Source organism: Halichoeres trimaculatus, unplaced genomic scaffold (assembly GCF_033239565.1).
Source record: "Halichoeres trimaculatus isolate MK-OKI-2021-1 unplaced genomic scaffold, fHalTri1.1 fHalTri1_scaffold_7, whole genome shotgun sequence".
NCBI lineage: Eukaryota > Metazoa > Chordata > Actinopteri > Labriformes > Labridae > Halichoeres > Halichoeres trimaculatus.
Window position 1 is genome coordinate 16,901,465 of NW_027437185.1, and position 12,805 is coordinate 16,914,269.

Genomic DNA, 12,805 nt, shown 5'->3' on the forward strand with positions numbered 1-12,805 from the left:
GTCTTTTAAATATCAAACTGCAGACACTATCTTGTCCTTTTTATCTGAAAAAAACATGGGTTTGATTTTGCATTTGTTGTTCTGAACATTTCAACCCAGGGGTAATACAAATGAATAGTTCTTTCTGCCAACAGGCTGCAGCTGTGAAACATATGAATTGTTCCTCTCCTGCTGATGAGTAATGAGGGAACGCAAGATAAAAGACTGTCATATTGCCTTCTCGTCATCACGGTGTAAGGGAAACAGTGCTGTTTCATTAATTCTTTTCCCACTTATTGCTCTGCAAATGCATAGGATTGGACTGCCAGCATCGCTGCGCCATGACATGAAACATCTTTATATTTCCAGCAGAAGGTTGATTTCCTTAAAGATAGGCATCGCTGTGTAACTCCTGCACAGAGAGAATGTGGCTGCCTATCAGATGCTAATACACAACCGCTTCAGATTTCTACTTAATTTCTGTCCTAAGTGCAAAGCAAGTCCCTCATGCCAACGGACATATTGCTTATTCCATCTGAACCGTCTTTCAGGCTGCGCTGTCTGACCTGCAGGGCTCTTCTTCATCAGGTCCAATTTGCCAGCCATGGCCGGCTGGCTAATTATATTTCATGAGCTGACCCTTCAGAGTTTGAGCCTGATGCGGGTGCTTTGATTAGCCTCCTGTTTTTATCACCTCTGAGTCTTCCACGTTGTTATCACACTTTCTGCTGACAGCCCCGGCGCCTCAAGGTTGCACGTCGCAGTACTGCCGCATAAATTTCACATCGGTGTCATAAGAGTTCAAGAACTGCTTCTCTGTCAACATGCCTCATTTGGAGCAATCTTGCACAGGTCAAGAGTGCTGCACTAAAGGTACAAAACGGAAAAGCTGCAAGGAGGAGTTTATCAAGGACATTTACACAAAGTGGTATTTATGTTTCAGCGAATCCGACAGCAAAACATTTAGGTCCTTGCATGTTTCACATTTGAGCTGGGAGAAAAGAAATGTGGCTGATTTGTTTGTTTGTGTGTGTATATTTTTCTTCTTCTTCTACTCACCCTAAAAAACTCCTTTGTAGAGCCTGAGTCCAGAGTGCCGTATGCTATCTCTGTCTGCTTGGCTAAATCTTCGGCACTTTCTATAGGAGAGACCATCCTCTCCACTGTCAGAAAAGCAGCCAGGTTGGCTGTGTAGGAGGAGATGATGATGAGGGTGAAGAACCACCACACACCGCCAACAATGCGCCCTGATAGAGACCTAGGAGAAGAAGGTTGGTGACAGGGAAAAAGCAGAGTGTAATTACAGAGTGCCATGTTGTGTCTTGTTGGGCTAAGATCTACCATGTGTATTCTGTGCTTCTAACTTTACCAGTAAATTAACCTGGAGCTGCTGCAGCTCTTTAACAGCAAAATCCCAAGAAAAGGAGAACATGGGGTTTAAGTTGTGCTCTAATCCAAGTCTTTAACAGGGTCAAAGTTTATTTCATTGCCTGAAGAGAGTATTGATTAAACCATTTTGGTGGATGTGATTTCTGCACAGAAACCGACAAACTTAATTCCACATATAAGCGCTTCAATAAACACAAAATGAGCTTAGCTTCAAATAATGAGCACCTAAAGGGAAAAGAACAGGAAATGTGTATTTGTTAGGTGTGTGTGTCTCATCAGGAACAGCTAAAAATCATGCAGTGGAAGTCTATTTTTGTTCTCTGCTGTCCTCTCCTGGTGCTACTGGAGCTGACCCACCTTGGTGAGATGTCACAGCCCTGCTGCATGAAGGCCCCCAGTGAGAACCAGAGAGAATTGAAGATGCCAAAGTCATTTGGAGGATCAGGGGGCGTCTGGGGGTCTTTGGTCTCATCCTGCTCTTCAAGGTTCCACTCATACGGACTGAACCGACTGACCAGGAACAGGACCACGCTCACCCCGATATAGGCAAACACTATACACATCCAGATCTCATAGGCCAGCGGGTCCAGGAAGGAGAACACGCCGGGCTTGGACTTTTGCGGCTTCTTTATCATAATGGAGATGCCCAAGCTCATAAAGGGCTTCGAAAAGTCTATCACCTCCTCTCGAACCAGAGTAATGGTGAGAGGTGCAACAGCTATATCTGCTCTCTGGAAACAGGGACATGCATAGCGGGCATTAGTCATGACCTGCATAAACAAGCAGGTCATTTTAAATGTGTGTGTGAATGACTGGAGCTGCAGAGGCAGAACAAAACAGCGTTATCACACATTGTACACATAATTATAGGAAACAAGCAGACTGAAAACACACACACACACTTGTACATACACTCTGCATTTGCACATTGTTAAAATCTGGCTTTTTAGCTCATACATCTGGGCCTGAAACTGTGAAATTACTCAGATATTTCTCTGAAATGCTGACACATTGAGAGGTGATGAGGGAGTAAAAGCTCACAATGCCACTGCAAGACTTTCAGAGAGACAGCTTGGAAAAAATCCACCGAGGCAGATGGGTGTTTGAGTCATGTTTTACCAAATGCTTCCTTAATCAGGACCTAAGGAGACAACTGAGGCGGAAAACTTTTCAAAGGCACAATTCCTTAAAAGAGGCAATTTTATACCGTCCTGCTATGAGAGTCAGGCTGTTTCGATGATTGAGTTGTTTTTATTAAAATTGCATAAAAAAGCAAAGTAGCGGGTTATCTGACGTCTTTAAACCCAGTGTAACTTTGTCATTGAGAGGCTGTAATTGAAACAGCAGAATTTAAAGTCAAAGGGTCGCTGCACCCAAAAGATCAGTAAGCCCTGGCTGTGGAAACTTTCTGGCATTCACTCGGCTGGATTTTCCAAACATGGCTCACACTGGCATTAGCTTTATTTAATTTTCCAAGCTGTTTCTCTTTATCTCCCTCCTTTGCTCTGCTGCCTCAATCACATAATGCTATCAAAACACATCCATGGAGGTGGTGCTGCCCTTTTTGGAAATCACAATGGGTTTCTTTGTAAAGGCAGAAGAAAATAATTAATCACATTAGACAGTGTTACTGCAGCCCGTGTGTCATTAATTAAATAACTGCTCCTCTTCAAAGCAGACGCTCCGTGAAGGACAATTCTTTGTATTGTCTTTTTTTTATGTTGAAATCGAGAAAAAAAAAAGATTGGACTGAAGCGGCACTAGGCACAAAACGCTTCTTACAAGGTCAAACTGGGTACAACACAAATAGACCCAATAAACATGACTGTTTTCTTTACCCTGTCAACAACAATGTGGACGGCTATAACCATTTAATCCTGGTGCAGGCGTAAGCAGCACTCAATCAATGGCGAGGGAAACAAAGCAATAAAGAGCAGCCTCAGGCCTAACCTTTAAAAGACAACTAAAATCAAATTAATTTACTGGTCAAAAGGTCAAAATGTACAAAACTATTAGTCCCGGCCCACCTGCTGTAAAATCACAGGCCTGGAAAGACTTGATGGGATGAGATGTGGGATATTTTTCCACCTTCCTTCTGCAGGGAGTGGACTTTTCCCATTTGAAAGATAATTCGGTGGCAATAGCACATCAAACTGAGCAATCTCTCAGGCTGATAGTTGGGAAATTGAACAGATGAGGAAGCCTAACCCTCATGCATTTTGTATTTGGCCCCCGCTCAACTATTGTGGCTTTGGAAAATAGAAAGAAAGGTGAGGGAGGGAGGGAGGAGGAGGAGGGATGGGGCGTAATTTTCGAATGCTTAAGGTGTTGCGAGAGCCTGAGTGCAGCGCTCTGTCAGATGTAAAACACGGCATGACCCTTCTCTAATGTGAGAGGTTCAACCTTTATGGAGCACAACACATGTGGATCTTGTTGCCAAAACCGCAAGCCTCCATTTAGCTGTTGATTCTGAAGCTGATTTTCTCAGCTGTGAATTTACAACGTGGCATATTCATCATACACATCAAACATTGGACGTAATTACACAATCACTTCAAAGGCATACAATCTTTCATTCATCAAAGTGATTACAGTGTGCTTGCCATATGGACTCATTGTTTTTTATGTACCTACCTCTGTTTCGACTGTAAGAGAGAGGAAGAGTGTGTTCTAGGCTAAGCAAAGAGGGATTAATTGCAATGAACAGCACTGAGAAATGATTTCATTTTCTCCGTCTCAAGATGATCACCAACTCCCCCCCAATGCCAGAGGCTGCATTCGACAAATTCACTCACAGCTGAGACAGACAGCGTTAGACTTTGAACTGGGCAAAAGCTGATGAGCTCACAACGGGTTGGTGATAACCTTAAGACAGAAAAATGAGATCTCCTCTCATGTTGAAGTTCCTTGCAAACTGTCATGTAATCAGCGAAATCGAGGCTCCCAGTACTCACCCCATAGACCAGTTCACCCACCATCCCGTTCCACGCCTTGGTCTCGGGGTCTCGGGCTCCATACTTCCCATCCATTACTATAGACAGTTTGTACTTAATTCCAACATGTTTGGCAATCTCAGATGCTAAATCGACGCAGTAGCCTTCATATCTCTCATTCCCATCCAGATGCATATAATTTTTCTTGTACATCACATAAGGAGCTTCCTGTTGATTCAAACACACGCTGGTTTATTCACTCCCATGCCCTGGCACACACAATCAGTCATCCAGAAATATGCTTACATGCACCCATATGCGCCTGTGCTCTCTCTCTCACACTCACACACACACACACACACACACACATACACACACTCTCCCACACAAACCAAGAGATTGAAAACAACATTTTAAGCAGCTATGATCACATCCATGCAGTCATGCATACACAGATGACGCCCCGCAAATGCACAAATATACACCGATAACAGCAGCGAGAGCGTGAGGTCGCGCTGCTGTTATCAAGCTGTGGCAGCCAGCAGACACCGAGCACCAATGCACCCGACCCATTCAAGCCCAAGGGTGCAACTCTGTGGCACAAAAAAAAGGAGGGTCAAGGTTTAGGGAGAGCAAAATTTGTTCATGTCTGTAGGAGAAGACAGGAGAAGAGGCCAGAATGAGATTTAACAGGGCTGGGAGTCATTGGTGGGCAAGGTGTGGGTCAGCTCAGAGGTGGGTGGGGATGGGAATGGGGATGGGTGTCATAAGTAAATGCCAGTGACAGGAGAGGGATCAGATAGTGCCCAGAGTCTCTCAACATATTCAAGCACCAATGCGCACTTTAAGGCTGCTTCATTCCCAGAGAAAAAACAAAGGAGTAAAGAGGTGTTATTTTCTTACCATAAAATGCAAAAAAGAGATTCTTCATAAATAAAAAGATTACAGGAGGAGAGCAGGAGCGTGCTAGTTTCCCTCTCCTTTTCAAAAACGCTGGTGCAGCTCGTATTTTCTCTTACTGAGCACATCATCATTAACAAACAAAAGAACCGCTCAGGAGAGCAGGCATTGTCATTACAGCCACATACAATTAGAGTGCAAGTAGGAGAGCAATGGTTTGTTTGTTCTGTGCTGAACGTATCCCCTCACCTCCACTCCGCTGAGTGTTTCCCTCCAGTTAACACATGTTTACCTCCTGACTGTATTTCTCATCTCCACATGTTCCCTCTTGATATTGAGTGACACCGGATCACGCCTTGGAATACAAATGAAAACTAACTGAGCATAAATACCAGGGATCCTCATTACGTTTCTCTTTATCATTTTAAAATGTTTGTTTGCAGAGAATGATGCCCTGCATCAGGTGATTATAACACCATAAATCATTTGTAACAGAAGCAATCCAGTAGCCTATAACATTTAGTTGAAAGGATCCGATTGAAAATCAGTAAATTTGAAGTGTTTTGTTTGTTTATCCTATGATCTGGGAATATCATCCCCTCTGAATCGCTGCCCGGAAGTTATACTTCAACACAGAACACATTAAGGAGCAATACAAAATAGATTGGAGAGGTGATAACCAGGAAATATACCACACCTTCGTATCCCTCCTCCAATACTGCTTATTTTGCTTTGCCCAGCTTGTGCAACCATTGCAGTATGATCCTCTAGTCATTCTTCGGCCAGTCTATCCCGAGTGTCAGTGAACATTTACTTGATGAGGACAGACAGGTCTACTTACGTATGCGTTTTTTTTTTTTTTTTCATAATTGATGGAGTCAACCATTATCATTTATACCATTATTGTGATGTCACTGCTACGACAGGCCACTGAAGTATGGAAAATCAAAATGCTTTGACACCCACACGGATACAGTTGAAACACTCCCCCATACGGGATCGACTGTTTCAACATGTAGTGAGTGGATGGAAAGCAACACAAAAAAGATGTGGTTCTACCCGCCCAGGACAGAATGTATCACTCATTGGAATCAACACCATGACCTTGAGTGGCAGAATACGTGAAACATTTAAAACTGCACGGAAAGTGTACCATAATAGTAGTGACCACAATCGTTCGATTTTCCACTGAGGAGTCGTTGGAGACCTGCGGGTCCATAATATTTACAAATCTTGTGTACTCGTTCCAGTATCCAATCTGTGAAGAAAAGGCAGGGGTTAGCTAGTTTATTTCTGCTTTATGCTAAGTGTTGTCTGGTGTCAAAAGAACAAACAGTGGTACATACATTGATATTCACAAAAACCCTTATCCTAATAGCTCCTGTAAGGAACTTTCTGTGTGAGGAATATTTGGCGCCCCCTGTGGACAAAACGGTACCTCAAGTCTCTTTGGTTTTATGCTCTGTTGGTGTTCTAGTAGCAGTTTTGATCAAGTTATTTTAGGTCACAGACACAAGTTTTTTTTAAAAAAGCATTTAAAATGCATTTATTATCACATTTGTTACGTATATTTTTTCCTCTTATAGGAACATTTTTATGAAATAGATGTGTATGTTTTTTATCATTTTGAAGTGCCAACAAAGGAAAATACACTGCTTTAGAAGTTTAGAATAGAAAATACTTTATTATGATTATTATCATTATTATTATTATTATTATTATTATTATTATTATTATTATTATTATTATTATTATTTATCTATTTATTTATTTTAGAGAACTACTTACAGCCTGATTAACAGAGCACAAATAACCAACAGCCCAACAGTTTAAATCATAAGGTGCTTTTCAACAGGAAGGAAGCAACAGAAACCTTTTGAGGAACTTTCTACATTTTTACAGTCAGAACTATGGTCTAAATTTAGTTCTGGGGTCAATACTCTTCTCCTTTAAAAGTCCCTGCTCTGACGTTGTTCTCTCCAGAAGTCCAGGAACTTTGATGATCAGGGCTCAGATTGCTCAATGTTTTTAATTGGAAGAGTACCTGGAGCATTTTTATTTCACTCACTCGATTTTATTCCCTTGATTTATTATTTTCTCAACAATCATCCACAAATTCATCTCTGCAAGCTCCCAGTGTTACAGTTTGAGGATTATGAACTAGCATCTTTTTTTAGCAGTCTGTGGATGTCAATGACACCTGGGGTGGTCACTTAGATTCAAAAGGGGGCCCATACCATCCCTTACCACTCCTCTAGGCACACCCCTGCACACTAAGGCATCAGCATTAACTTTTGAGTGCTTAATAACCAACAAAATCCCCAACATTTGAGACTTAGGGAAAAACTTTAAGAGTGCTAAGTTCAGTTCTGCACCACAACAAATTTATGATGTATGAGGCTATAGCAGTAAATATATTTGGTTCTGCCATAATGCAGGGCTCATTAAAACCGCACTATATTTCCCAGAGGCCTTCTTCCCTTTGCCCTTAAGTCTGACCAAAATAACAGCAAATGAGCAGAATACTAAAAAAGCAAGAGGCGCTTAGCAAACTAACCATGGTTAACTCCACATTAGCCAACCAGTAAGTGTCATGATCAAAGATATCCAGGAGACACACACGTTTTCATCAGCTCAAATAGCCGAGTGTGCAGGAGTTTGGAATGCATGAGCATACCCCAGACAACTTCAATCCCTCCCACCTTCAGCTTCCCAGGTTTAATGGTAAATAATTGATACTCAGGCCTGTGAACTGCATACATGTTTAATAATTTAGCATAATATTCCAGCAGCTTCACAGTTTATTTCGGCGCAGTCCTGCCATTGCGAATGTCTGCATTCTGCTGTACAGATGCTTAAGTCAAACCAATGTCAAGTGTTTGTTTGCCCATCTGAAAAAATGGATTCTCTGGCTCATGATGAAACGTGTTGCATATGTTGCTGCCAATAGTCTAACTGTTGCTGGCTTAGGTTTCTCCCGTCACATCTGGTCTGCATTTTTTTTGTCTCAGATCTTTGACTGTTTGGGCCCAGACAGGTGCACAGCAGTGCAGGGTTTTTGGACCGCCAAGAGGAGGCGCTAGAAAGCAGCAAACTTCTCAAACTTAAGTTTTATAACTGAGCTTCCAGTTGTGGATGTAGTTGGCGCACTTGACAGGCTGGAGAGAGTGCTAAATATTTATTTCTGGCTCATGTCCGAGAGTGATATTTGAGAAGAGCCGCTCCAGGGACGGGACTGTGGGGAGGCTGTGTCATGGAGTGCTGCTCCAGAGGCAAAGTCCTGATCTCACCCTGAGCAGCTGGGACAGATATCAGCCCATACATCACTTGTGACAGTCACAGCTAAGAACCTTCATCCTCTAACTGTCAGTGGGGTGAGCGGGGCTCCAGGTCCTGACAAACTGCTGCCTGGCTTGTCTCATCTTCCCTCCATCCCTCACTCCCCCTCTCTTTCTCCCTCTTTTTCTCTTCCCCTGACCTCTTTTTCTCCCTGCTCTCTGTCTCTGATTGGTTGTATTGAGGAATGGCTGTAAGGCCAGTGGGATGCTAACTGAAGTGTTGGCTTCAGAGGCTCTGGGAGGCGTGCGGTATAATCACACGTCACAATAGGACCGAGCCCACACTTATCCTGCTAACGAGGAATTCACAGCTGTCTCCTGGAGCCCTGACAGGTTATGAAATAAAAGCAAAGGTCATCATGTGGTACCGGTTATAATCCAAACGCACTGCAGGGAATTACCATTTGGAAGAGGAGCCAGAGGAATTCTTAGATCCTCTTTTTAGTAATTGGTTATTTAAATGGTAATTACTGTCAAATCAGATCTGTGCTCTCCTGCTGCACGGAAATAGTCTTATATCATTCTTTTGATAGGACAGTTTTAGCAATCAGATTGCAGGCTGTGTGTGATTTGTGGGGCTTGTGGGGCTTGGCATTGCTCATCAGTGCTACTAACAAACAGGGGAGGAGAGAGGAAGGCAATCAGTGTCCTTTAAGCCCATGCTTGTCCCACAAGGCTGCAAAAATGCTACAATCGAATGTTGAAACTGGATTGTTTAAAAGCAGCCCAAAGCATATTTTTGCACCCCTCATTTAAAACTGTATTTTGGTCAAATTCCATGATCCTGCCTCATAATGAACCAAACCTTAATGTGCGCCATCTGCGTTTCAAACAGACGAGGATTTTTGAGCTGATCCTGGTCTGACAGTTGATGAATGAGAGCTGAAGGAGGTCACCGCTCACCGACTCACCTTCCTCGGCCCACCTGTTTTCATCTCATAAACATCAATGGTGTAGTTGGTCCTGCGGCCGTAGTTGTCAAACTGGATGTTGCCCGTCATACCCTGCACTTGGACCTACCATGAGGGATAGACAGACACAGGAGGGGGAGGGGAGCACAGACACAGGGAGTAGCCATCACTTTGCATATATAGCTGGTATTAAGGCTCTCGTGTCCATAGAGCTACTAGAGTGCTTGCAGTCTGTTAATCAAATGATGAACTGGATACGCTTTAATAAAAGATGTAGTTTTATGGTAATGAGGGCCTGGATTTGAGTGAGCTCTGTGCACAGATATCTAGGGGCAGAGGGAGGAGAGCGGCTCTGCTCTCCTTCCCCTTCTCTCTGTCACTTTCCATCTTTATCACACTCTCACTTGCTATCTTTGCTTCACTTCTCCCAGCCTTTTCTTTGGTTATCAGCTTGCCACTCTCCCCCTCACTGTTACTCCCCTCTCTGCCCCCCTCCTACCGTTTTGAGAGCTCTCTCAATGTCGATGCCTTGGCTCCAAGGTACGGCGGGATTGGCGAGACAGTCACCGGCGCTTCCACGGCGAGAAACATCCACACGTTGGCGCCGCAAGTACCTGAAGGCTTCTGCTATCACCAAGATGGCATCATGGGTTAGAGCTGAAGTGTACTGTATGAAGAAAAGGATAAAACAGTACAAGTAAGAGGAAGACAAAAACATATGATAGGAGCAGGGAATGTGTTACTACATGGGGACAAAAAAACGCTCAATGATTCCCACAATTCTGTACAAGATACTGGGTACACAGGACTGTACTTTTTTCTTGTTCCCTTTAAAAAACACACTTTTGTTTAGAAGGAGCACACAAAGGAGCACACATAGACCTCCGCCAAGCATATTGTGATGCAACACTTTAGTCTTACTTTAATGTTATACTCCCTTTCAGCAGACTGTCTGCTATGATTTGGTGTTAGTTGTAGGTTTATGATAATTTGTTACCTGAAAGTGTTGAAAATTATGATGAACTAGTAATTATTTCATATTCCAGATCTTACTATTCAGAATACTGCCAGGATCTGGATCCTACTTTTACATCTGTCAGAAGTTATGGTGACCTTGACACAGTCAAACTTTCCCAAAAACATAACCTCCTTGGCGGAGGTTATGACAACAAATGCAGGAATGACCAGAAGGAAACAATGTGTGGTACAGTACCACCTCCATAAAAACAGATGCTCCGTTGAACAGTTCAACAACTTTTCCTCTTGTCCACCAAAAGTGACCACTTCAGTTCTACTCTATCTCCACTGGTCACTGTTTTTATTAAATTTATGAGCCATTTCAGTACAACATTTATTTTCTACCTTTTACTCTGCATGGATGATGAACGGCGATGCAAAATGAGAAGGAAGAACAGTTGTAGCCAAGAAAAAAGTTCCAACAGATCAGGTGAGTGTTGTGTTAGGTGCAAGTTCTGACAAAATCAATCTGGTAATAAATGGTTTGATGAAGCGGATTTGATTAGAGGAGCCAATACTTTACAGACTTCATGCAGAGTTTGGAAAAAACAAGCATTAATGCATGATTTTATCTTCCAAACACTTCCCCTCCAACTTTGCCTGACCTTTCTACCGCTGAGGGCTGAGCCACTTGTTTGTTGACCACTGCACCATGACAAAATCTAATTAGATGCCATTCAAAATCCATTTCTTTCTTGATCATTGTTTAATTAGATGTAAATTGAAGCGGCAATATAACCTTGCTTTGCACCACCTATCAATATATTGATTGCTGGGAGAGGGATGCGAGGCAACGAGGAGGAAGCGAGGGGCGGGAGGAAGAGGAGGTAATGACAAAGGCAAACAGGAGGATGAGAGGAGGAGAGGAAGTGATAGAGAGCACTTCAGACGGGATGATCGCTGTGTTCTGAATGTGCAATGAAAGGGCCTTGCAAGCCGAGTACCTTCAGAGGAGAGTTTCGGGCTTCTGGGAATTCTCTTTCATCTAGCCGCTCCCAGCGCTGCATAAACTGCTGCACAATCGGGTTCTCAGGGTTGACGATCTGAAACCCTGAGATGTTGGCTCCACCGGCGAAGACTTTGTCCATGCTCACATTAGTGAAACCCTGAGGTGAGACAGAGAGGACAGAGATCAGGACTTGTGTCACATCTCATGCTTTGAGGTATTCTTTTAGATAAACTTGGCAGGGGGAACCATAAAATATCTGCTTTTGTTCTGTTGGGGCACAAAGTGCTCTTTATTATGAACTCTGCAACACGAGAGCGACATGTGTTTGCCATTAGACTGAGGCCAATGTTTCTCTGTGACCTGTTCTCATTTAGAGAAAAACAACCTGCCAGTAGATGCTTCAGAGTTTGTGTCAGATCACATACAAGACTAAATATTTCACCTGAACCAGCTGGCCTACTTTGGTTCACATTTTTTTCAACGTTCAAGAAAAACTTTTAATGCTTGTTTAAAAAAACCTCTGCTGCTCCAGCTGCCTTTAAATGTCCCCTCTCCACCCTCTGGCCATGACATGAAGTTATTCTTTTTATGGGCAAATTGCTGTTTTGTAAGTGCAGTATTGTGTCATGGCGTGCAAGGACATGTGTCTGACTGCTGCATAATCACATCTTCTTGAGTCAAGGAAACAACAGCAGCAGGGGATCTTGCAGCGAGAGCAGGGCCCAGCCTCCGCTTTTAAATGCTCATGCTAATATCAAGGCTAAATGAACATTTCCCTCTGTGGACCAGGAGGAAAAATATGGCTGCCCTCCAAAGATGTTTAAAAGGTTAAATGTTGTTTATTTATTGCATAGGACATCCACTTAAAGCCCTACATGAATATATTCATCTGGTTGGATATGCATTGCATTCTGGTTTCTAGATTGTGATTGATGAAGCAATGACTATTAAAAACCTTTATATACAGCCAAGAAAACACATATAGGTCTGTTTTTCCCTGATTTCATATAAGAGCCAATAATCTCCTTACTGTGCTGAAACTAAGTCCCATCTCATGCAGCAAAAAGCAGGTTCTTGCTCTCCAAAGAGACCGGCTCGGTTATTACTCACAAGATTGGCCAGAATGTAGTGGTAGCCACGGCTGTTCTTCCCCAGGGTCACAACCTATGGAAGAGAAAAACATCAATACAGTAAACCACCCATGAGATGAGAGCTAAGAGCCAAGACTTGTAAAAGTGGCAACGACAGCGGTCTCTGCGAATGCAGTCGTGTAAAGTTAAAAACAAAGCAAAGCGGTCACTAGAACAACAAAAGCTAAAGGCAGCAGTGGGAGAAAGTGTTCATTAAGCAGGAGCTGATAATGAGAGCGAGGTAGAAACAACACAGAAG

The 12,805-nt window shown here is 43.0% G+C and overlaps 1 protein-coding gene across 3 annotated transcripts in view; it reads right to left on the reverse strand.

The window, feature by feature from the left end:
• LOC141793988 (glutamate receptor 3) overlaps window positions 1-12,805 on the reverse strand; it is a 142,566-nt gene that overhangs the window by 18,696 nt on the left and 111,065 nt on the right. For all 3 annotated transcript variants that reach the window (XR_012598452.1, XM_074674906.1, XM_074674905.1), the window contains exons 7-14: window positions 12,527-12,580; window positions 11,412-11,573; window positions 9,950-10,117; window positions 9,451-9,555; window positions 6,355-6,459; window positions 4,323-4,529; window positions 1,726-2,099; window positions 1,039-1,237 (exon numbers count right to left, since the gene is read on the reverse strand). Coding sequence is in view for 2 of the 3 variants with exons in the window: in XM_074674906.1 (XP_074531007.1) it covers window positions 1,039-1,237; window positions 1,726-2,099; window positions 4,323-4,529; window positions 6,355-6,459; window positions 9,451-9,555; window positions 9,950-10,117; window positions 11,412-11,573; window positions 12,527-12,580 (1,374 nt within the window). In the remaining variant the exon portion in view is untranslated. The remainder of the gene's footprint in view (window positions 1-1,038; window positions 1,238-1,725; window positions 2,100-4,322; window positions 4,530-6,354; window positions 6,460-9,450; window positions 9,556-9,949; window positions 10,118-11,411; window positions 11,574-12,526; window positions 12,581-12,805) is intronic.